The following is a 22,841-nucleotide window of genomic DNA, read 5'->3' on the forward strand; positions in this document are numbered from 1 at the left end:
GCTTCTGGTAACTGAGTCTTGGATGGCTGCAGCCAAGGTCAGGCACTGCCTGGGCTCAGCCTCTGTGCTCCTGCTGTCCCAGGGGAGCCTCGTCCTGCTTCTGACAATGGCAAGATGGAATTGCAGGTGCCCTCTTGCAGCAGCACTGCTGTGGGTGTGCACAATGACAGCTCCCCCTCAGAGCAGGGCACCCACCCAAGCAAAGCGACCTTGAGTCCCTGAGCCCTGCAGCCCTGGGAGTCTCTGCCCACTGCAGCCCTTCCCCGCCACCCCCCCCCCCCCCCGACACTCCTGAGCCCAGCTGAGCTGCTATGGGAGGATGTGCTGTAATATGAGAGCAGAAAAACATCAGAATTATGCTCAGAAATGCCCCAGCTGGTTACCGCCAGGCGCCTGCTGCAGATTGTCTTTGGGCTCAGGCCAGCAGCACTTGGGGTTTCTGCTCCAGGGCCTGGGGGGACCCTGTCCTGCTCCCACCTTGGTGGCAGCAGGACGAGCGGCCCCCCACGCTGCCTGCCGCAGCTGGGCACATGCCCATCCGTGCACCGCCAGCACTGCAGTGCTCAGGGGCTACAGGCACAGGTCTGCCTCTTCCCGCAAGTTGTGACACTGATGTCTCCCCAGGGCCCACCGCAGCATGGAGCCCCAGGCACAGATGCTGAGCAGCGGTGTTTTATTGGGCGCTGGCTGCTACCCCAGGGCAAGGCTCACCCCCTCTGTGGTGCAGGTGGAGCAGCAGCAGCTTTGTGGGGCTCAGAGCACAAGCAGGCCCTGCCAGGAGGAAGATGGGGGCTAGGATGGGCCCGAGAGTGCCTGCAGGCAGGGCTGGGAAGGGCAGCAGCTGGAGCCCCCAGGGCACCATGGTGCTGCCCCAGCTTAAGCTGTGCCCAGCCCTGGGACCCCCCCACGCCAGGATTTGCCTGCAGTGAGCAGCCCCGCTGTGACTCCAAGCTGCAGCAGCACTGCTGGGTCCTGCTCGTGGTCACAACTGTCACACGCAGGTGGGCTCGTGGCTCACAGGGGCTGGCAGCGGTGGCACGTGGCTGTAGGGCACATCCCACCCATCCATGGGCACAGCTCCACACAGGCAAGCAGGTCGCTCAGAGCTGAGGGGGGCTGGATGGTCTTGAGCTGAGCAAGAGTTATCCTACCTGCGGTGGGACCTGAGGAGGGGCAGGTGGTTGGACTGCAGGATGGGCTGTTCCGCCGATGGGGTACCCCAGGGACGGGACCCCTACAGAGGAAAATCCTCAGCCGCACCTGCAGCCAGGTGATACCTGCTCAAATTTCCTGCTGCTGTACCGCTGCTCCTTGTCCATGCAGCACAGCAGGATCCAGTCACAGACGAAGGAGCCCTGCAAGGCAGGTGGGGAGGTCAGGGCCGGCACAGGTGGCTAGGCTGAACCCCCCCAGCACCCATACTCACCAGTCCCACCGAGGTGAGCGCTGTGGCTAGGGTGATGATGGTGGGGATCAGGCTGAACTTTCCTGCCTGACGGAGAGGGATGGGGTCAGCTGTCCCTGCCAGTGCCCCCGTAGCAGGACTGGGCTGAGCAGATTCCACCCTCCCCACCCCCCCAACCCCAGCCCTAATGCCTGTGTGGTGCCACCAGGCTTGCACTTCCAGACGGACACTGCATGCACACAGGCACTGCAGCTGCCCCTTCCACCAAGCCAAGACAGAGCCCAAGGCTTCCATTTGGGGCAACCGGGATCCCCATCCTCCTGCTGGCTGGCCTGAGCCCTGTGGCAGCAGCAGGCAGAGCTGCTTTGCTAGAGTAGCCACAGCAGCACAAAGCGGAGGTCGCGCACATGCATGCCCCCACTCCCAGAACTAGACACACAGACACACGCATCACACACCCCCGAACTGTCTCACCTGGCCATGCACAATCACATCCACACGGATCCCATAGGCCTTGATCAACACTCGCGAGCGAGTCCCATTCCAGTTGTAGTACTTGGCAAACCTGCTTGGGAGATGGCGGACACGCCAGTGAGGGCAAGGCAGGGCCAGAGAAGGATGCAGGGCCACTGTGGGGACAGGGCCATCACCTGTAGTTGTAGCCTTGGGAAGCCAAAGCCCCTTTGGGGTCGAGGCGGCGGAAGGAGTAGTGGGGGTTGCACTCGGCGTCGGGCAGGTCCAGGTTGCAGTTCCAGCTGATGATCACACCGATCACCCCACCCTGCAGCAGGGACCGGCAGACCTTGCACAGTGCCAGCACGCCATGGGCATGGCCTCCCTGCAGGCACAGCCTCTCCAGGGCATGGCATCCCCAGAGAGCTTCCCAACTGAGTGGGCCGGGCACTGGGGAGCCACTCTAGAGCTGGAGTGACAGAACCCACAGGACTGGGGGATGCTGGGGCTGGATGAGGGCTGCAGATCCTGGAAGGAAGATGGAGCAGCACCAGGTTCCTCCCCTGGGTCACATTTATCTGCTCCCGTGAGTGAAGAGGAGGTAACAGGGTTGTAGCCCAAAGCCTACAAATGCCACCCTGTTCTAGGATGAACACAACCTAGGCTAGGACTAGAGGTGGGGGCAGTGCAAAAGTGCTGAGCCCTGAGGCTCTGAGACTGCATGAGCTGCCCCTGTCCTCTGCCTGCTCCAGCCGGCACCTGCAGCAGCGTCTAAGCAGGGCAGTGGGGCCAAGGACATAGTCCTAGCCACCTCCATGTCATTGTGGCATCAGGGAGCAAGTGGTGACACGCAGAGCGCCCGAGCAGTTCCCCAGGAAATGAGTGCCCTGTGACCTGCTGGCAAGACCCCGTGAGACCCTGAGCCCTGCAGCCACCCAGCCACCCAGCACACAACACCTTCTCAGCCAGCTCCGCAAAGTCCTCGCCCGCCTGCTCCACAAGGAAGCCCAGCTTGAAGATGGGGCAGTAAAGGGCAGAGGTGGTGTTGAACATGCAGCTCTTCAGGTAGCCACTCTCAGATGCCTGAATGTTGCCCCTGAGGGAGACCAAGCCAGAGACCTGTGTGTCAGAGGGGACACGCGCTGGGTCTGGACAGGACCCCGTCACCCAGTAAGCTGGGAACGGGAAGAAGCAGCATATCTCCAGCTAATGACACCAGGGCCACCTGCCTGCATCTCCATCCCTGAGACCTGCCCTGCACTGACTCCACATTTCTGCAGTCCACGCATTGCATCTCCCCCTCCCCCCTGCACAATTCCCAGGGGAAGTGTCCCCGCTACCCATCACTGCCCTTTTCAGGAAGGCAGCAGTGATGGGAGCTGGCCTAACCCTGCATGTGCTCCCCATGTGCATATGTGTATGGTGTGAGGGTGTCCACCTTGTCCCCATCACACTTCACACCCAGCTACAAGCAATGCAGGCATAGCAGGGCCAGCCGAAGCCAGCAGCAGGGCACCCAGGCTGCGTACCCCGTACCCACAGATACTCACTTGGAGAAGCCAAAGCGGGGGAAGTGGATGTTGTTCTTGATGAGGACAGTGAATTGTGATGCCATCTCTGCCAGAGACTCACTGCGAGGAAGAGGAGTGAGCATGGCTGCCCACAGAGCAGTGCAGACCTTGGGCAGGCCCACGCTGGGCACCCTGGGATGGGGCATCCCCAGCCTGCCCCAACCCCCTGGAGCAGCACCAAGGAGGCCACACCCAGAGCATCCCCTTGCATCCGGCAGGACCTGGGAGATGCCAGGACCCCAGAGCCTGCGCTGACCTGCTGGGAGCCTGTCATTCCCCACCAGGGCCCAACCCCGGCACCAGTACCTGATGCTGTCTCCATCGACTGGGCACCAAGCCAGGACCTCACAGCTCTTCCCGGTGCCACCGGCCTGGGGCACGCAGCGCCCCGTCCTCTCCCCTGCGGGGACAGGTGCCCGGCGCTGCACATCCCGGCAGGCAGGGTCCTGCCTGCGGCAGGGTGGCTGGGCAGGCCGCTCTGCCCACACATCCCTCATGACTCACCGTGGCCAGACGTGTCTGTGTCCCTGGGGACGCAGTCCTGGTCAGAGCTGCACATGGCGTTGGCAACCGCTCGCCCCTGCAGCAGGACGGGGAGTTGGTTGGGAGCTTCCTCCTGCAGGGAGCAGCTGCGCTCACTGCTGCTCCCCCTCCCTTCACAAGTGCTACTCAGTCCCTTTTCGCCTCCCCTGTGGTGTCCGGCTCACAGCCTCTGTGCTGCCCCCAGGCCAGGGGAGGCCACAGGATTCCTGCTGGGAAGGGCAGTGGCAGAGGAGAGCTGTGGGGATCAGCACTGCAGCCACCTGCAAGTCCTGACCAGCTCTGTCCTGGGGTCCCCATGGGCAGCTCCTGCTGCTCTCCCCTGGCACCGTGACTGCTACTCCCCAGTCCCCTGCCCCTGTCCTCACCTCAGGACAGGTCTCCATGGCCTGGGCAGGGCTGATGTCCACCCGCGTGAGGATGCTGAAGGTGCTCCCGCCCTGCAAAGCAGCCAGAAGGTAGGATACCGGTCACAGGACAGCACAGCCATGAACACACATGGAGAGGTACAAGTGTATTTACACACAGATGGGAGCACGCACACACACACATGCTCACACACTCACACACAGTCACACGTGTGCACGCAGGGAACACACTGGAAAGGGCACGTGGGCTCACACCAATGCTCACACTGCATCCGCACAGGGACACGAAAGCCCTGGCCCAGCACTGGTGTGGGAATGCCTCCCCCCAGCCCACATGTCCAGCAGTGCGAACAGGGCGCTGACGCTGGAGGCACTGTGCCAGGGAGTCCTGCTGGGACCTGCAGCTGATGGGCTTGAGCCACCCTTCACCCCTTGGAAACTGCAAAACACTGATAAGCGCAGCTGGGGCAGCAACAACCACAGCATCAGGCCCTGCCACCAGCCCTCCCTGACTGTCCCCCAGCTCTGCCAGGTTCACTCGAGCTTACTTACACCTCTCATGGTCCTTGCACTGGACAAAGTGGGCTAGCTTGGGGGGTCTCACTATTGCCATGCTGCGGGTGCTCACCCGTGTACAGATGTGTGCTCATCTCTGTGACAGACCTTCTGTGCCCGCAAAAGGACCCCAAAGAGTGGCAATTGGACAACTCTTCCATCCCAGCCAGGTGACACAGGGTGAGTGGCCCAAGTGTTGTCCAGACCAGCAGTGCCCAATGCCAAACCAGGCTCTTCCACAGCTCAACCAAGCAATTTCTAGAACACCTCAGCATGACTGAACACTCATTCCCCGGCTCATGGCACTCACCAAAAACACTGAGAAGAGCCTTCCCCACAGCGAGATGCTCCCCCACTGCAAGGTGGGAGGCATGAGGCAGCTTCCACCCCAGAGGCCAAGGCCCAGAGGTGCAGCCTGTGCAGGTAGGCTGGCATCAGAGAACCTCCAGGAGCTGGGGGAGCTCCCAAATGCAAGCTGCCCAAATCCTGCAGACGTGGCTGGGCCTGCCCTGCAGCACCAAAAAGGGCTTGATGCCCATGGCGAGTCCCCACTGGCCTGGGAACAGCTGCGCTTGGCTGGCCAGGCACTGGTGGCAGGGCACAGAGGAGTGCCCATGCAGCCAGCGTTCATCCCGCCACAGGGAGCTCTGCACAGGGCAGCGCCATCCAGGGGAGCACCTGCGCCGAGGGGTGGGGCTGCTGCCCAGGCACCGCTCCTTGCAGCCACCCCAGAGCGACAAAGGGAACAGGATGGGGATAAGAGGGCCAGAACGTTGCTGGGGGGTCAGAGCCTCACCTCAGGGGGGGCCACATACTCCCCAACATCCCAGACCTTGCTTGGTGACTGTGTCACACCCTTGACCTTGGTGATGACGGAGCTCTCTGGGCCCATTTCCCTCTCCTGGTAGCCCTTCTGAATGATGAACACATACCTGCAGGGAAGGAAGGATGGGAAAAGGAGCTTCCAGTGGTGCCCACCTCCTTGGCTCCAGGACCCAGAGAGCACGCTGAGAACTGTGGGCCAGTGGGTATGCTCAGCACCCACACGCCTTGCTGGGCAGCACAGGGCATGAGGGGTTCAGAGCCTGCAGCAGCCTGCCTGCACCCACCGTGCTCTGCCCTGCACACAGGCTGCCGCTCTCCCACAGCCCCCCCGCCTGTGCCGCCCCTTGGACAACCCGGGGATGGGGGGATCCCAGCCAGGAGCTTGGCCCCAAGAGCAGGGCAGAGGGGGCTGGGATGTGCGCGCAGGGAAGGGCGGGCAGGGGAAAGGGCAGGAGAAAGGGCAGGGGCATCAGCGCTGTCGGTACCGGGAAGCAGAGGGTCCCGGCCCCGCTCCCGGCCCGCACTCACCCGGTGAAGTAGAGCAGGACCAGGAGCTGCAGCGCCCGGTACGCGGTGCCAAGGTGCCCGTTCCGCACCACCACCACCTGCGGGCTGGAGTAGCTGCTCACCGCCCGCAGGCAGCCCCGCACGCCCATGGCCGCTGCGATCGGCTCGGCTCGGCTCGGCTCGGCACCGCACGGCCCGGCTCGGCACCGCACGGCCCGGATCGGCACCGCACGGCCCGGCTCGGCACCGCACGGCCCGGCTCGGCACCGCACGGCCCGGATCGGCACCGCACGGCTCGGCACCGCACGGCCCGGCTCGGCACCGCACGGCCCGGATCGGCACCGCACGGCTCGGCTCGGCACCGCACGGCCCGGATCGGCTCGGCTCGGCACCGCACGGCTCGGCACCGCACGGCCCGGCTCAGCACCGCACGGCCCGGCTCGGCACCGCACGGCCCGGATCGGCACCGCACGGCCCGGATCGGCTCGGCTCGGCACCGCACGGCCCGGCTCGGCACCGCACGGCCCGGCTCGGCACCGCACGGCCCGGCTCAGCACCGCACGGCCCGGCTCGGCACCGCACGGCCCGGATCGGCACCGCACGGCTCGGCACCGCACGGCTCAGCACCGCACAGCCCGGCTCGGCTCGGCACGGCTCGGCAGCGACCCCTGCGGGCCCGGACAAGTCTGCGCGGGGGGCTCGGCAGTAGGGCCCCCCTGCGCCGTGCGCCGGTTGTCGCTCCCCGCTCGCTCACAGCAGGATGGTTCCTGCCGGTGAAAGGGCAGCAGAAGAGCGTCAGGTGCAGCCAGGAAGGGGCTGGAAGCAGGCCCGCGGGTGCCCGTTTTGCAGTTTGGGGAGAGACAGAGAGATCGGGGCACAGCTGGCGTCTTGGTCCTGCGACAGCAGCAGGGTGTCGCTCACCCAAAATGACCCAGAGGAGCCTGGCAAGGGGCCCAGAGGAAAAACTGTGAGCTTGTGAGCAAGATCTGCCGGCCCCAGGGGAGGGGGCTGCGACACCCACCAAGGGACACCCGGACTGCTAGACCCCTTTCCTCCCTTGATCTAAAGCTGTCTCAGGGCCGTCTGAGAATGGCACAAACAGCAGGCTTGACAGATGGGGGGAAAAACAAAACAAAACAAAAACAAACAAAAAAACCTTCCCAGGCTGTGCATGAGACCAGTGCGTGCTCCAAAGCACTGGGGGAGGGCAATGACAACGTTACCTCCTTGAACAACCCCACGTCCTGTTTCTTATGGACACAGCTGCTGGCTCTGGACAGGGAGATTTGAGGTGGTCTCCCATGCTGAGAATGGATTTTCCTGTTCTCTGAAGGCCATCAAGTCTTCATCTCTTCCACCAATATCAGTGGAAGGAGGGCCCTGTCTACCCTACATTCTGCTGCTGTGGCAGGACCAAGACACCAGCTGTGTCCCTGGTCTCTCTGACTCACTTTCCTGTGCCAGTGTTGCAGCAGACGCTCAGGGACTTTGATTTATTGTGTAATCTGGGGGCTTCTACCTTGTACACAACACTGCTTGCTTGGAAAGGCTCTTGGAGGTGCTGTGACTATCTGAAATATAAACAAATCATCATCTGACAAGCATTTATTCTTTCTTCAGGATCCTTTCTTCCTTCAATAACAGTTTGGATGGATTTGCTAGTTAACACAGTGCTTTCCTAGGCCAGGTTCACTCTCATGACACCTCAGTGCTGCTGCAGAGTCACCACCCTGATGAAGACACAGCCATGGAACACCGCCTTCCGATGGGGACAAGGAAGCTCCCAAGCCCAATCCCCTTCACGCAATCCCTTGTGTCAACACAGTCACCTCGCCCCTGGGCTCACTACAAGACTTACTGCTCTGTGTTGCTGCCCTTATGTTACTTTTGACACCCTTTAACACCCTTGGACTCAGCCAGCCTGATCCTGCCACTGGTAAATATCTGCAATGTCTTTTGTTGTGTCTCTATGGTGGGGCTGAGCCACCAGCCTGGTGTTGGCTGATGGCAGAGGATTGCCATATGCAGCCTGTCCTCTCTTCTTGTTGCATCCTGTTCCTAGATGTCCGTACTGCCTGACCGCTCTTCTACCTGTCTGCATGGGCACTGTGGGTCAAGCATCCTGTGGGGCTGGGTGCCAGAGAGGGGTGAGACCAGGCTGGGGGTGTCACCACTGATCTCCAGACCCAATCAGCAGGCGAGGAGGATCAGGGTGAGCCTGTGTGTCTGCCCCTTTGAGGCACACAGCCCCATTTCTAGACTGCACCTACAGATGGGAACTGCAACAGCCGCCTCCATCAGACTGAGGCAGGAAAAACCCTGGGCCCGGGTACAGCAGGCTAACCTCTTGCAGGCCAGGAAGGAGAAATCTCAAGGCTGACTGAATTTGCCTTCTCCCATAGCCAAAACCGTGGGAACTGGCTTTATCAGTAGCTATGCAGGGTTCAAGGAGGAAACCTCAAGCTTTTAGGCTTGTTCTGCACTTCTACTCTACTGCTGAGCTGTAGAACATAGCAGATGGGACACAGGCGGCTGTGGTCCAGGGTGGCCGTGCTACAGCCCTGTCGCCAAAAGGAGCCAGAGTGCTGCTGTGATCTGCATGGAGCTGTCTGCATGGCCCGGACTCTGCCCAAGCTGGGAGTGAGGCATACATGCGCGCTGTGACCTGTCAGCCTTACCCTGCAGATTAATGATTCACCTAGTGCGGTACAGCACTTCCTGCTGTAAGCACCCAAAAATCCACATCAGCAACAGTTGTGTAAGTCAGAGACAATATACATAACATTAAGCAAACCCTAAGCATGTGGGAATTTTTTTCTCTGTCAAGCTATTTTTGCACCTTCCAGAGGAATGAAAATATCAGCATGTACTTCATCCTTCACATGGAAAGTAAGGAGAATGTGTTTTCCAGAGATGCAGAAATGCCCCAGCCTCACGGTCTTTTCTGCTCTCAGGCTTGTCAGCCCAAATAATTTCTGCTGAGTTTTGACCCGTGCTGACAAGCAGGCCCCTGTTGCTGAGCCGCAGCTTCTCACGCTGTTGTTCAACCCAAGTCCTGCTGACTCAACCCTTACTCCACCTTCACCTGGAAGTGGGGGTGATACATGTCAGGAAGGTACCAGCTCCTGCTTGCAAGTCTGCTTCCTGCTAAGTAGTTCCCATAAATTAAAGGAAGGTACTCACTAGGGTGGTAAAACCAGGCAGCTCCCAAGTACATGATGACACTGAGATTTGCCTAGGGATTAAGAAAAAGCAGAAGATGAAGCGAATTTCCTCCCAGCATCATTATCTAACCTCTTACAGGGAACCCAGGGGTCTTGGGGGGGGGGGGGGGGGGGGGGGGGGTTGAGGAGCTTTCCTCTTCATTTTTCCCACACCTTGGGGCTTTCTCTATTTCTTCTCAGGCACAGCAGTTTAACAGGGACCAAGGCTGGCCAAGGCTGGGAGCTGCTCAAGAAGCTCAGCACCGAGCCTTTCTGGGGTGGAGATCACCTCGTCCCTGTCGCAAGCAAGGTTACTGAGAACAGGCTGCCCAGGACCTCCAGGGTGCTCCCCGTGCCTGCCTCTTGCTGGGAACACCCTGCCTGGAGGCGGGAGACACTGCCTCTGCTGATAGCCCATCCTGGTTCACCTGCCCTTTCGCTACAGGTTTCAAGTCAGCCAGGCCTCACTCACCCACCTAGAACAGGGCGTCGCACAGAGACCTGCCCCCTCACACCCACCCTCCCTCTGCTTCTTGTCCACAGCAACAGAGGACAAGAGGCTGTCATGGCCTGGGCTGCCCAGCTCCATGCTGGGGATGCAGGGATGGTCCTGAGCGCTGGCACCCAGCTCTGCTGCTAGCTCTGCCTGGAGTGCATGACACCAGGATAGGGTCCAAAATGCTCAGCTGTGTGGGAAGGGAGTTACAGGGCAGCACAAGAACCTCGGGGAAGGCCTGGAGGAGGTCTGTGCTCAGAGTGGCTCTGTACCAGGGGCTGAGGGTCTGCAGGACAGACAGAAGGGATCACTGTCCCCAGGCTCCCCTGAGATGCAGGACCTGCAGAAGACTGTGGAGCCTAATCCAAAGCCACACCATCCCACAGCCAAGAGTTGCACTGAAAATAGCTGATGGACCCAACCCAGCTTCTGCACAGGGAGTTTGGAAAGTTTTAGAGAGGAGCTAATTTCCCCTTTTTAATTCTTTCTCCCATAAAACTATATTAGAAAGGATACGTATCCAAGAGGAATGTCCCTTTCCTTCAGAGTCTGCTCTTCACATGCTCTGTACCAAGGGCTGCCAAGGCCTCATTCCTGCCCTTCCACATGTGGGATTTCAAGGGCACCCAGGGGAGCTGGCAGGGCAGGAGAGAGGAGGTGGCTGAGCATGCAGATGGGCAGAAGAAACAGAGAGAGCAAGCCCTGGAGCACAGGGGGCACATGACGGGGACACAAAAGATCAGGCTCCTCTCAGTCTGCTCCGAGCAGAACAGCCCCAGCTCCAGAGTGAGGAGAACCATGACTGCAGCCACGGGTGCCTCTTCTGCAGGGACAGGCAGAACATGGCAGGCAGTATGCACAGCACGCACGCTTGCAGGCTATCTCTGCTGGCTCGCCAGGGCAAAGGGCAAGGCTGGACGCAGGGGCAGCCAGGGGATGCACTGGCTCCAGGACACAGATGAGGCCCCAGGTCTGGTGGCTGTGGGCACCCGGCCACCTATGCAGCCCAGGTATCCAGCACATCATCCCACGGGATGCATCTCCCTGATGCCCATGATGCCCTCGGCATGCTCTTGGAGGAGGACTGAGCCCCACTGCAACCTGAGGGTGGGACAGGTGAGGTCCCACTCAGCCTCCCTTTCCCCCACCCAAGTGAATCCCAGCTCCCCTGGTGTGTCCTCATGCTATGCTCCCTTGACAACCACCTCAGGGGCCTCCACTGGCCTGGCTCCAGTGTGGCAATGTCTTTCTCGTAACGGGGAAAAAAAAACAGGACCTGGCATGCTCGCAGGGGGAACAAATCACACCCCAGCCTGTCCCTGCACTCCATCCCGGGACTGGCCACCCTCACAGGCAGCGCTGGCACTGCCCCTTGCAGGCTTGGCAGTGCCGGTGCATGGCAGCAGGGCTGTCAGCACAGGCAGAGCAAGCACTCGGGTGTCTCGGCCCTGTGCCAGCCCTGGCTGCAGCCTTGGGCCACGTCAGCAGAGCTGGGTGCGGGTGGCGCTGCCAGACAAGGGGGGGGTGGCCAGGGCTCAGCCTGCACCCAGGCCCCAGCCTCAGCCCAGCACCAGCAGCGGGGCCTCGATCGCCTGCTCTGGCAGCGCGGTACTCTTCGTGGGGCCGACCCCGCAGCCCCGCTGGCTGGGGACAGGGGTGAAGGCCAGAGCGCTGGGCGTCCTTCTTATCCCCCGTTATCTTCCAGACAAACCCAAACTGAGGCCCGACTCGGCAGAGTCCCTGACGTGCTCGTACACCGCAGCCAAGGCTGCTGCTCCATGCTGCCGGCGTGGGCCTCTCCTGCTGGGCACCTCGGGGCTGCGAGCACAGCCTGGGTGTGGGGCAGCGCGGGTGCATGGGGCGCAGGGGGATGGGCATGGTGCGGCACAGCCGGGCTGCAGCAGGAGGGCTCTGCGGTGCCAGGTGGGCAGCTGAGGGCTGATGCTGGGGGAGGCTGAGTCTTTCCCAGAGCCCCTTTCTGTGCCAGTTTCTCCCTAACAAAAACATCGCGTGTTTTTCTCGGGGAGCTGTGGTACCTCCACAGGACCACAGAGGTGACTCTGCCAGGTGACATGGCAGCTGGGAGACCTTTGCGACACCTCAGGCGATGTCAAGGGCAGCGCGAGGCAGCCATGTCACAGCTGCAGAGCGGACTCTGCACTCGCCTGTGGCATTGGCCTCTGTGCACGCTGTTAGGGAAATCCTGATGCGATAAGCTACGGCTCTGCTGCCAAGCCCTTCCTGCCAGCCCTCGCTGTCTCGCCATGCTCCCAGGCGCAGGGGGCTCCGCAAACACCCCTTGGGCCCCCAGCAGAGCAGAGTGCCATCTGGGGACACGACCAAACCCGAGAGTGGCTTTGAAAGCATGGCCTTGGGGGGGGGGGGGCAGCCTTGCCACAGTGCAGGGCTCTTCCAGGGGAGTCTGGTTCCTGGGTGGGGAGCACACTGGCTGGAGCGCTGCTGCGCTGGGAAGGACCTCGGGATGCTGGCAGACAGCGGCTGAGCTGCAGCCGGCGAGGTGCCCTCACGGCCGAGACCATCGCCCTCAGGCTGCACCGGGCAGAGCGTAGCCAGCGCCCGGGGGCTGCCTCCCGGTGCTGCCTCCCGGCTGGGCTCCCCGCGACAGGCGGGGAGTCGCCGGGGCGAGCAGAGACGCTGCAAGGCCTGGAGCGACCCTGACGGCAGGAGAGGCTGCCGGGACCGGGGGGGATAACGATAACACGGCCGCTCAGCCCGGAGGGGAGCAGGCTGGGGGGGCGGACACCTCGTCGGGGCGCACAAACACCTGCAGGGAGGGGAGGGGAGGGGGACGGGGCCAGGCGCTGCGCAGCGGTGCCCGGGGGCGGGACGAGGGGCGACGGGCGCGGGCTGCGGCTCCCGCGGCTCCCCCCGCCCGCAGCAGGCGCCCGGTCCCCGGGGGCTGCGGCGCGGCCCCGCGGCTCCCCGGGGCGCGGAGGGGCGGGGCGGGCGCGGCGCGGCCCAACCCCCGCGGGCGCCGGCGGCGGCGCGGGCTTAAAGCGGGCGGCGCGGGGCGCGCGCGGCCCGCGGGATGTGGGCGCGCGCGGCGCTGGCGTGCGCGGCGGTGCTGGCGTGCGCGCGCGCCTGGCCCGGCGGCGCGGTGTGCGCGCGGCGGGCGGCGGCGGCGGGCGGCGCGCGCTACGTGGCCTTCCTGAGCCGCGGGCCGGGGCCGCCCGCGCTGGTGGAGAGCGCCTGGGCCGGGCGCGGGCGCCTGCTCGCCTGCTGGGCGCGGCGCGACCCCCGCCTGGCGCGCGCCTTCCGCGCCGCCTGCGCGCGCCGCCCCCCCGCCGCCCCCGGCGCCGCGCTGCGGCGGGAGCTGGCCGCGCTCTGGCGGCGCCGCGCCGCCTGCACCGACCCGGAGCCGCGGGGCGAGCGCCGCCGCCGCCGGCGCGGCTGGACGGTGCCCGGCACGCTGTGGTGCGGCGCCGGGAACTCGGCCGGGAACGCCACCGAGCTGGGTACGGGCGCGGGGCCGGGGCCGGGGCCGGGCGGTGCCCGCCGAGCGCTGAGCGGTGCCGCCGCCCGCAGGGCTCTTCCGCGGCCCCGACCGGTGCTGCCGCGAGCACGACCAGTGCGAGGCGCAGATCACGGCGCTGCAGTTCAACTACGGCATCCGCAACTACCGCCTGCACACCGTGTCCCACTGCGACTGCGACGCCAGGTGCGCCGGGGCCGCGCCGGGGCCGCGCCGGGGCCGCGCCGGGGCCGCGCCGGGTCGCGCCGCTCACCCCCCGCCCGCCCGCCCGCAGGTTCCGGCGGTGCCTGCTGGCCCTCAACGACACCATCTCCAACATCATCGGCGTCACCTTCTTCAACCTGCTGGAGGTGCCGTGCTTCGTGCTGGAGGACAGCGAGGAGTGCGTGCAGTGGCACTGGTGGGGCGGGTGAGTGCCCCGCGCGTCCCCGCTCCCCCCCGTCCGCGGCCCCGGGGCTGTGGCGGCGGGGCCTGACGCTGCCCGGTGCCCCCCCCCCAGGTGCGAACGCTACGGCGTGGTGCCCCTGGCCAGGATGGTGCAGCAGGGGCAGTACGGCCACGGGCTGCCCGCAGAAGGCAGCGACGGCGGCCGGGGAAGGAAGCCCTCCGGAGCGGGTCGGAAGCGCCTGCGGCAGGGGCTGGGACGCGGTCCCGGGCTCCGCCGTGTGCGGAGGCCTGTGACAGCCCAGCACCCGCGGGGCCCGGGTGCCTCGTCCCCTGCGTCTGCCAGGGACGAGGCTGAGCCCGCTGCCAGGCGCGCAGCACCTTGGGGTGAGCTGGAGCCGGGCCTGCCAACCGCGGTGGCCACGTTGGAACAGGAGCTCGCTGGAGGACAGCAGGGGCCGGGGGCCTCGGCACGGCCCGCTCTTGAGGCAAGCCCTGAAGACAGCAGCATCGGATCCAGCCTGGCTACAGAGCCCTGTGAGGCTGTCCCTGCACCTCCCGGGAATGGGCGCAGGCAGCAGGGTGAGTGGGGGCTTGGGGCAGTGTGTGTAGGAGCAGGGCTTTCCTGAGGGCTGAGCAGGTTTGGTTTGGTCACTCTGGCTGTGCTCTCTCTCTCCTCAGGCCTGGGGAGGATGTGCAGGTGCTACAAGCGCCTGGATAAGTGTGAGTACCAGATCGCACCCCATGAGTTGAAGTACCAGCTGCATAACGCAGACACCCGGACGCTCTTCCACTGCAACTGCACTCGCAGGTCTGTGTCCTAGCTCATGTGTGTGACAAGCCCTGGCCCCTTGGGCGAGCCCTATCTGGCACTGGGACGTGCCCCAGGAGGAAAAGGCAGGGCTTTCATCTGCCATCACGGGGCACTACGTGCAGATGGTTTGGGGTTGAAAGAGGTGGGACCCAGCACGATGCCCACTCCAGCCAGCAGCTGCTGACTGCCACCTATCTGTGCCCATAGACTGGCGCGGTCCCTGCGCAGGGCGAAGGGTTTCAATGAGGTGCAGGCAGCAGTCTTGGCTGACCACGTTGCTGCAGCTTGCTTTGTGTTGGAGCCACTCACCAACTGCAGCCTGGGCAAGGAGCCACAGCGCAAGTAAGTGCAGAAGGGCAAGGGAATGTGGTGTGCTTGGGGATTCCTAACCTGCCTGGGAAGGTGGGATGCCCCAGGGCTGGGTGCTGTCATGCAGGCTTGGCTGTTTGGTGCGAGGCGGTCATCACAAGCATTTGTCCCATTTTTCTGCGCCAGGGGCAGGAGTGGGGTGTAAGGCAGAGGCTGTCAAGTGCTACAGCCTCCAGAGCTGCTTTGTCACTTGCTGTCCTGCTTCCCCAGCAGCTGTACCTCAGCGACCCGGGCTGTGCTAGTAGTACCTGCACGGCATCTCAAAAACATCCTGAGGCGCTGGGGTGCTCCTCGCATAACCTCCAAGGTCAAGCATCAAGACTGGAAGACACAGGGCAGTGGCAGCACCCTCTATGAGCAATGCCGGCAACTGGCTTTGGAGCAGAAGCTGTGTGCACAGCGTCACACAGCACCCCGATGATGCCTGAACGGTGTGGGCATGCCTCATGTGGGAAGGAAGACGTGCTATGCAGCAGGCACTGAGTGGAGCTGCTTAATGTCTGGTCCTTGAGAGAAAGGATGGCACCAAGCATGGCTGCTGGCATGACTACGTGGAATTGGGGGGGGGCACAGCTGGAATGAGGGCAAGCAGAGGGACTGAGAAGGCTCAGCTACCCCTCTCCTGAGGAGCTGTGGCACCAACTGTGAGCATTAAAGCAAGGGGAGAGGAAGGGGAGCACTTGGGTGTAAGGGGAAAGCCACCATCATCCTTCCCTTTTGTGCTGGGGGCACAGAGAATGCTCTGGGCATATGAGCCTCAGGCAGGGGCTGGGGGGGGGTGGGTCTGAGGGATCTGGGGTGAGCCTGGCCCCCTCCCCAGACAGGGGCTGCTGGGGCAGGGCAGGCTGGGCTCTGGAGGTGAAGGGCAACAGCCAGGCACAGAGCTCTGCCCTGGGGAGGGTCAGTCCCTGTGTGCGGCACAAGACAAATAAAGGGTGGTCTCTGCATGGTGTGTGGTGCTGGGCCAGGGCTTGTGCCTGCTGCGGCCCCTATTCTGGGGCTGTTCCTACACTGCAGTAAGCACAGAGCAGCTGGGGCAGGCAGGATGGTTTATTTTGTTGCTCACGCTATGCCCAAGCCTGAGGCACAGTGGTAGTGGCAGGAAAGAAGCACGCTCCGATCTCTGGGGTACCCACAGCAGCACTGCACCCTGGGGCAGGCCTCACTGCAAGAGTCAAAACCACCTCTAGCGCTTGTCCCTGACCCACCTCAGGCCGGCTCTCTTGCCTGACAACTGAACACTCCCATCTTTGAATTTCAGATGGGCTTCCCTTGGCCAGTACTCCCCTGCCAACCCCACGCTGGACCAGCTTTCCCCTCCCCTATACCCCCTCACAGCCCCGTGAGGGCAGCAGCCCAGGCTGCAGGGAGCAGGGGTGGGCACACAGCAGGAGTGCAGAGGTCAGTCACTGCAATAAATAAGGGAGAGGGATGTCTCAGCAGGGAAGTGGTAAAGGAAAGCACACAGCAAGCGCGCTACAGGGAAGGGGTTGCTGCATTAGTGGCCTGTGGCACATCTATGGCTGCTGTCTAGCTCCCAGAGGCTGCTCCCCTGCTTTGTAGAGGTGCTGTAGGGGGTGCCTGGGGGACTGGTGGGGCTTACACTCCGGCCGGGGGGGCCCTGGTCTGTACTCTCCCTCTGTTTGCCCATAGCCTGGTCGATCATCTCCAGCCGCAGTGCGGGCAGCAGGCCCAGGTTCCTGGGGTCAGCCCTGGCCAGGGTGTTGTCAGCAGAGATGCACCGGGAGACACACTGCTCACGCACAGTCTGGTAAAAGGAGCCCAGGCTGCCCTCCTGGCTTTCAGCTGCCTGCCCCGCTTCCTTGGCTTTGGCTCCACAGTGCCCTGGCTCCTCCTGGGGCAGGTGGATGGTGGGAATGTCCCCAGGGAGGCCTCGACGGCTCTGGGGCGAGGGGCTGCGACTTGTGCCCCTGTCCCGGCTTGATGGCCGCAGAATGAGGCCCTGGAACTTGGCCAGGCTAGGGCTTCGGCTCCGGTGCCGTTTCATCTTGCCTGGACTGGGGCTGCGCGATTTGGGGGCCAGCAGGACAAGAGTGCTGTCATCCTCCTCTTCTGAGCTGCTGCCTGAGCTGTCTGTGGGGCTGCTGCCCTCCTCTGACCTGGGCATGGAGATCTGCACCCTTGTGTCAGGGCTGCTGGCCAACTGCACAGGGGGCTGTGGCACACCACAGCAGCATGCCCTGTTCAGCCAAGCGCGCACACACACCCCCACCGCCCTCACCCTCGCCTCTCACCCATGCTGACCTGGAAGGGCTCCGTCACACCTGCGATGCTGCTGGAGGTGTTGCTGTAGTATCCAAGGATGTACTCGCCTTTCCCCTTGGGCAGTGCCTCCTCTGAGAACAGTACCTGCAGGCCAAGGAAAGCTGTTGGGCACCAGGGCTGGGCACAGGGGTGTCCCCCACCACCTCCAGACCCAGCTGAGAGCCCTGATGCCCATACAGTGGCCTGACCTAGACTTGGCACAAAGTGGTACAGAGGTGGCCTCCTGCCCTCTTGGGGCAAAAAGGGCCGTCCATGCAATAGGGGAAGCCGCTGATGTGGAGGCTAGTGCCTTGCCATAGGGCACACATACCCAGCATCCTGCAGGGCTGGCCTTGGCTCCTGGAGATGCTCACCTGTGCACACAGTTGCTTCTCTATGAAGCGCTCTCCATCATCACTCCTGGCCCAGACATAGGACACATAGTCTTTAGGATGCCGAAAACCAACCTGCGTGTGCATTCGCATGGGAGAACAGAGGTGAGCTGGGGGACACCCGCCAAACTCAGCACCCTCAGCCCTTGCCTGGCATTTGCTGTCCTTGCACAAGGGCACAACAGCTGCCTTGCACATGCACACACACAGCCCAGTGCCCTGGCCCCAGTAATAGCTTTGGGCCGTATGGAACCCACGGAGCAGGAGGAGGAGGAGGGAACTTCTGGATCCACGTCTCCTGCAGCAGGGTCAAAGCCTGCTGGTATCCACAGAGCCTCCCCAGAACAGGAGAACAGAGAGGACAGGCTAAGGCCATGCATCAGTGCCTGCTGACGGGGACCCTCTTGTGCTGTGAAGTGCCCCCCGCTCCCTCCAGCCACAAGCCCCTACCCTGTAGAGGCCTATCCAGTCCCAGGAGCTCCGGTGGAAGCCAGCAGCCATCTTGTACTTGACAACTGCTTGCTCAGGCCTATTCCACTCATCAGCCACGTAAATCTCCACTGGAGGCTTGTCTGCCTTGGAAGCAAACTGACAAATATGCGTATGGTGGGCAAGGGCAAGTGGCCATGTGCCAGAGAGCTGCACCTGCTGCCCAGGGCACCTGTCTGGCACTGGACCCTCAAACACACACCAGTAGCAGCAACCACACTGTCCCCAGCCACAGAACTGAAACTGCCTTGCAAAAATAAGGCAAGAAATCCCCACCCCACGCTGTACACAGTAACTGGGCATCCAGGGCCTCACCCCTGTAGCTCCTGCCCACATGCCCAGTGGCCCTGGCAGGTGCTCACCTGCACTGCAAAGATGGCAGCTACCGGCTTGTGGTCGCTGACCGTGTATTCCATGTGGCTGCAGTAGCAGAGCTGGCTCACCGACAGGATGCCCCGGCTGGGCTGGCATCCACCTGCACCAAGCCCGACACTGGGAGATTTGATCTTCCAGAGGATGCGGTCAGTCCAGGCTGGTTTTCGCTTCTTGGCACTGCAGGGCACAGAGGGGCATCTCTTGCCTGGCAGGGGGCAGTGGGCTCCACCCCAAACTGCCTCCCCCAGCACTACAGCACGTGGGGGCAGGGGACGCAGCTCATCTTGGCACACAGCTCTGTGCAGCTGCAGGGACAGACCTGCACTGGCACCAGCACGACAGCTGTGTCCCAGCCTGATGCCCCCAGCCCAGCCCACGCCTGCCCCAGCATGGCTTCCCCTACCCCCCACCCCTCAGCCATGCCACCTGCTCCCAGGCCACGGGCCTAGCCCTGCTCTTGCCCTGTTATCCTACCTGCTGTCATACTTGTTGGTGCCCACATCGAACTTGAATGTGGGTGGGAAGTTGAGGGGTCCCTCCTGGAAGCCAGTCAGGACAGGCCAAGTGCTTTTGGCAATGTTCAGCTGAGGGGAAGAGAGCAGGCGGGGAGCACACCAGAACCCCCAGCCAGACCTACACACAGCTCCGATAACCCAGCCAAGAGGCCTCCCCACACCCTGTGGGACAACAGCACACAGCCACCCGCAAACACCCTGCTGAGCATCACACAGCTCTCGGGGTTTGTCCATGCCATGCAGCAAGTCTGTAGGCTCAACACCCCCATTTCTTCCCAACACTCCAGGGAAGGAAATACTGATGTGCGTGCAGCTCCAGTGAAAAATATCCTGAGACTACGATGCCCGCCATTCCCCACACAGCAAGGAGAAACAGGGCCCTTTGTACCCTGTGGCCGCAGGAGGATGTGCTGTCACGCAGCCACACGGGCAGCTCTGGCAAGTGCCAAGGAACACTCAGAGCCCAGCAGCGCACCCAGCCCTCTCACCTGGTCCTTCTCCCAGAGCTGGTTCAGAATATTGCTGTCAATGGCATACTTCACAAAGCGGATGTCGAGGCTCTCTATGCGGAAGTTGAGGTCCCCAAACCAGAAGACGAGGCTGTGGGTGAGAGGGCAGTGGGCTACCAGGGCCAAGGCCACCAGAACCAGACAGCAGAGCAGGGTAGAAGCCAGCCCAGCCTGCAGGCAGCCTTAGCCAGCAGCGCAGGCGCTCTCAGAAGCACCCGTGTAGGTCGGCATTCGGCTGAGAGCCTGGCCAGCTGCCAGCCCTGCCAGAACAGCTCAGGTGTGGATCAAGCACCATTAAGCAAAGGGGCTTGACCTCCCTAGGCAGAAAGAGAGGGTGGAAATTTCCACCACAAGGCACCTGCCAGAGCCCAACTACACAGCCAACACAGTGGGACAGAGCCTGGCCTTCCACCGCATCAGTCGCAAACCCTGACGGCAGGAGCTGCACCAGTCCTGGATGTGCCCCATGGGCAATCACGGGGCACATCCTCCTCTTAACACCTGCACCACTGTGCTGGGTCTCACTGGACCAAGGGACAACTTTGCAGCTCTCTGCATGCAAGACCCAATCTCCACGCCCGGCTAGAATACAGACGCAATACAGCCTTGGCTCAGGCACCAAGAAAAGTAGTGGGGTACGTACTCATGGTCCAAGATGCCGCTGGCTGCACGTCCCTCAAACTGCTGCATGTGTAGTATGGTGGCAAAGTCTTCCTTGCGCTGCTCCGCCTTCTCCAGGTGCGCTGGCAGGTGGCAGTTCAGGAAGCAGACCATGTGGCCAAAGATGGAGAGACGGACGCTCACCCCACCCTTGTTGCCCTGCACCAAGAAGATCCTGTGAATCCTCAGGAAGGCAGTCCCTCACCACCGCTTCAGGGCCACACTCACCCAGTAGCCGCCCAGCCCTGTCCGAGTGCAGTCTGTCTGGATGTCCTGCAGGAAGGGGAGGTGGTAGTACTTGGCGAATACGAGTAGGATCACACCTTGCATCCGCACTGTGCTGACCTGGAACAGGAATTGTAGCAGGATGACAGCTGCAGCCCGTAGGCAGGCACAACTTCCTCTACCTCCAGACCAGAAGCAACCGTGATATCTGCGTGCCCCCCTTACAGGGGCTCAACAGCACATTTAGTTCAGAGATCCATGCACACCCGCCTGAATATTGACTGAGAAGCCCAGCGATGCTAGGTCTTATGTACTCTGTGCAAGTGCCCTGGGATCTGCTCCCAAAAAAAATAGGAGTGTTTTACAGCTAGTGAAACTTAAGAAGTTAAAAGCAGTGGTCAGGTCCTATATCAAGAGTGAAACCATGGGAAAATTCTACTTCAGAATGAGTCTGAACAGGAATCAGAAAGGAAGGAGCCTGCCCTAGGATTTGCAGGCTGCTGCCAGAAGCAGCAGAATTGTTCCCATTCACCTCCTTGCCCCAGTGCAACACAGCAGGCAATAAGATGTTTCCCCAGCATGCCACAGGGGAAGTCAAAGGCAGCCAGAAAGTGAGGAGGTGGCAAAAGCTGGGCAGCATGCTGGTGAGATGCCCCACTCACCCTCAGTTCATCTTCCACACACTGCTCAGAGGACTGCAGTGCACCCCTCTGGTCAGTTCTCCCACTGCAAATCCTCCCTCTGTCTCTGACTCTCCCTGTCCGGGGCCCAACCTGCCTCACTGACAGGAAGAGAAGGGGCACCAGCTGCCCAGCCCCTTGGGGTTTGCCTTACCAGCACAAAGTGGAAGGGGCTCAGAACATCCATGAATAGCTCGCTCCACTGATCTGTGAATAGGGCATCCTTCAGGCGCTTGTTAATCTTGCAGTTCACCTCTTGCAGCCTGGGAAGAAAGATGAGGACCTCTGCAGAGCCTGTCCAACCCCAGATAGGTCCCTCAGCCACACCAGGAAGGTGTCTGCATCCCAGCTAGGGAATGCTCCTTGGGAGAGGTGCCTAAGGACAGCACTGGGGAGCGGGGTCAGGGTCGGAAGGACGCTTCAGGGGAGTGATTTAGAGCACAAACTGGCTATATGCCTGCTCTAGCAATGCTGGGCTGTGCAGTACACAAGTGGCATAGAGCCCTTAGCCCTTTAATCAGGAGCAGTTTAACTTCACAGGGCTAGGCAGCAGTCTAAAGCCTATCTTTAGGTGCAAGAAGGGCTTATGGGGCCCGCCAGCTGCATTGGTGTCTCCAGAGAAGCCACATCACACCATTACTTCAGCACAGAGCATTCAGACACATCCTCGCCTCCAAGCTCAGAGCAGCAGCAACAGAAGGTTAACAGCGCTCCTACCCACTCAGCAATTAGCGAGCAGAAGGAAAGAGAGCATCCCCAGAGAACAGCAGAATTGGGAAATGCCTTGCCCAAAAATATCAAGTGCCCCAGGCATGAAGACATGGCTTGGAGGAAGGGTGGCAGCCAGGCATAGACACCCTAGAGGCAAAGGGACTCACCTGTACAGTACACCCTGCCCTGGCCAAGACAGTTCCAGCAAGTCCCTCGCACCAAGCACGGCCCCCCTGCCCACATCCATGCAGGCAGGGGCCGTGCATGTTTGCCTGCTCAGCCCCAGCCTGCTGGTCCACAAGGCTCGGGGGGTACCCTGACCAGGAGAGAGGCTCCAACACGGCACCGCAGCTCCAGCAGCCCCACGCTGCTCCCTGCCCAGGGTGAGGAGTAGCAGGAACACCTGTGAAGCTGCTGGAGGCAGAGCAAGCTCTTCCACCTCACATGCACAGGGAGCTTGCCAAGGCAGAGGCTGTATAAAAGGCAGTATATCCCTGGCCTTGGCAAGAATCTGCATGCTCCACAGCAATCCCCAAGGGTCTGGTTTTCCCTTTGACTATGGCAGAGCTTGCATTGCTGGCCACACCAATAAAGCCTTACCACACTGACTTGGAGCTGCCTTGCCAGCAGCTAAGTGTTGCCAGAGGCACAGAGCCAATCCAGCTGTGAGAAAACAGCAGATCTGTGCCCTCGAGGCCTGCATACCATGGACAAAAGCCGAAATGAGGAAAATGCTCCCAGTGGACTCTGGCAGGCGAGTTAAATGCCTCTACAGACCTGACCAAGGCACTGCCAGGGCTTGGCAGCAAGAATGGCACCTCCCAAGGCCAGGCTCTGCATGGCCTAGCTGGCTATGGACTACTCAAGGATTCAAGGCTGTTCAGCACTTGAGGGTTTCAGCTCTTCTTAGTACTCCCATTTTGTTAGAAGCTGATTTTCCTTCACCCTTTATGATACTGTGCACTTGCGATGTACATCCCTCCCTAAGCTCCAGGGCAGGCTGGAGCTGCAGCTCTTCCAGCCCGAGTCCCCAGGCT

General features: G+C 61.9%; 3 protein-coding genes across 10 annotated transcripts in view; 1 reads left to right on the forward strand and 2 right to left on the reverse strand.

Moving 5' to 3' along the window:
* Positions 1 to 656: 656 nt before the first annotated feature.
* On the reverse strand, positions 657 to 7,266 carry P2RX2 (purinergic receptor P2X 2). Of its 2 annotated transcripts, XM_066979091.1 has the most exons (12): positions 6,246 to 7,263; positions 5,689 to 5,824; positions 4,338 to 4,409; positions 3,934 to 4,009; positions 3,736 to 3,829; positions 3,409 to 3,489; positions 2,816 to 2,954; positions 2,056 to 2,186; positions 1,880 to 1,970; positions 1,427 to 1,492; positions 1,278 to 1,355; positions 657 to 1,163 (listed from the first exon to the last, which is right to left on the reverse strand). In XM_066979091.1, exons 1-12 carry the CDS (start codon positions 6,371 to 6,373, stop codon positions 1,143 to 1,145), a joined length of 1,113 nt encoding a protein of 370 aa, XP_066835192.1. In that variant the 5' UTR covers positions 6,374 to 7,263; the 3' UTR covers positions 657 to 1,142. The 2 variants fall into 2 exon arrangements, with proteins under 2 accessions (XP_066835192.1, XP_066835193.1); XM_066979092.1 differs by lacking the exon at positions 1,427 to 1,492 and having other exon boundaries at positions 6,246 to 7,266.
* A 5,674-nt stretch (positions 7,267 to 12,940) lies between these two features.
* Positions 12,941 to 15,517, forward strand: PLA2G3 (phospholipase A2 group III). Of its 2 annotated transcripts, none has more exons than XM_066979100.1 (7): positions 12,941 to 13,399; positions 13,470 to 13,602; positions 13,691 to 13,825; positions 13,916 to 14,382; positions 14,482 to 14,611; positions 14,822 to 14,956; positions 15,194 to 15,517. In XM_066979100.1, the coding sequence occupies exons 1-7, from the start codon at positions 12,973 to 12,975 to the stop codon at positions 15,402 to 15,404; spliced, it is 1,638 nt and encodes a 545-aa protein (XP_066835201.1). In that variant the 5' UTR covers positions 12,941 to 12,972; the 3' UTR covers positions 15,405 to 15,517. The 2 variants fall into 2 exon arrangements, with proteins under 2 accessions (XP_066835201.1, XP_066835202.1); XM_066979101.1 differs by having other exon boundaries at positions 15,197 to 15,517.
* A 498-nt stretch (positions 15,518 to 16,015) lies between these two features.
* Positions 16,016 to 22,841, reverse strand: part of INPP5J (inositol polyphosphate-5-phosphatase J) — an 8,933-nt gene continuing 2,107 nt past the window's right edge. The window contains exons 3-12 of one of the 6 annotated variants that reach the window (XM_013198988.3): positions 21,248 to 21,356; positions 20,417 to 20,533; positions 20,172 to 20,347; positions 19,508 to 19,619; positions 18,979 to 19,088; positions 18,492 to 18,681; positions 18,091 to 18,228; positions 17,623 to 17,715; positions 17,249 to 17,353; positions 16,016 to 17,159 (exon numbers count right to left, since the gene is read on the reverse strand). In XM_013198988.3, coding sequence (XP_013054442.3) covers positions 16,482 to 17,159; positions 17,249 to 17,353; positions 17,623 to 17,715; positions 18,091 to 18,228; positions 18,492 to 18,681; positions 18,979 to 19,088; positions 19,508 to 19,619; positions 20,172 to 20,347; positions 20,417 to 20,533; positions 21,248 to 21,356 — 1,828 coding nt within the window. In that variant the 3' untranslated portion in view covers positions 16,016 to 16,481. The remainder of the gene's footprint in view (positions 17,160 to 17,248; positions 17,354 to 17,622; positions 17,716 to 18,090; positions 18,229 to 18,491; positions 18,682 to 18,978; positions 19,089 to 19,507; positions 19,620 to 20,171; positions 20,348 to 20,416; positions 20,534 to 21,247; positions 21,357 to 22,841) is intronic. The other 5 variants (XM_013198989.3, XM_013198990.3, XM_013198992.3 and 2 more) reach the window with 5 other exon arrangements.

Source organism: Anser cygnoides, chromosome 17, assembly GCF_040182565.1.
Source record: "Anser cygnoides isolate HZ-2024a breed goose chromosome 17, Taihu_goose_T2T_genome, whole genome shotgun sequence".
Classification (NCBI taxonomy): Eukaryota; Metazoa; Chordata; class Aves; order Anseriformes; family Anatidae; genus Anser; species Anser cygnoides.

Excerpts from the sequence above, each read along its gene's own strand:
- P2RX2 (XM_066979091.1), bottom strand. The coding sequence starts at position 6,373 with ATGGGCGTGCGGGGCTGCCTGCGGGCGGTGAGCAGCTACTCCAGCCCG. Across the intron at positions 1,493-1,879 it reads ATGTGATTGTGCATGGCCAG|GCAGGAAAGTTCAGCCTGAT; the intron begins GTGAGACAGTTC and ends CCTCTCCGTCAG. Across the intron at positions 1,164-1,277 it reads GCAGCAGGAAATTTGAGCAG|GTCCCACCGCAGGTAGGATA; the intron begins GTATCACCTGGC and ends GCCCCTCCTCAG.
- PLA2G3 (XM_066979100.1), top strand. The coding sequence starts at position 12,973 with ATGTGGGCGCGCGCGGCGCTGGCGTGCGCGGCGGTGCTGGCGTGCGCG. Across the intron at positions 13,826-13,915 it reads CAGTGGCACTGGTGGGGCGG|GTGCGAACGCTACGGCGTGG; the intron begins GTGAGTGCCCCG and ends CCCCCCCCCCAG. Across the intron at positions 14,957-15,193 it reads GGCAAGGAGCCACAGCGCAA|CAGCTGTACCTCAGCGACCC; the intron begins GTAAGTGCAGAA and ends CTGCTTCCCCAG.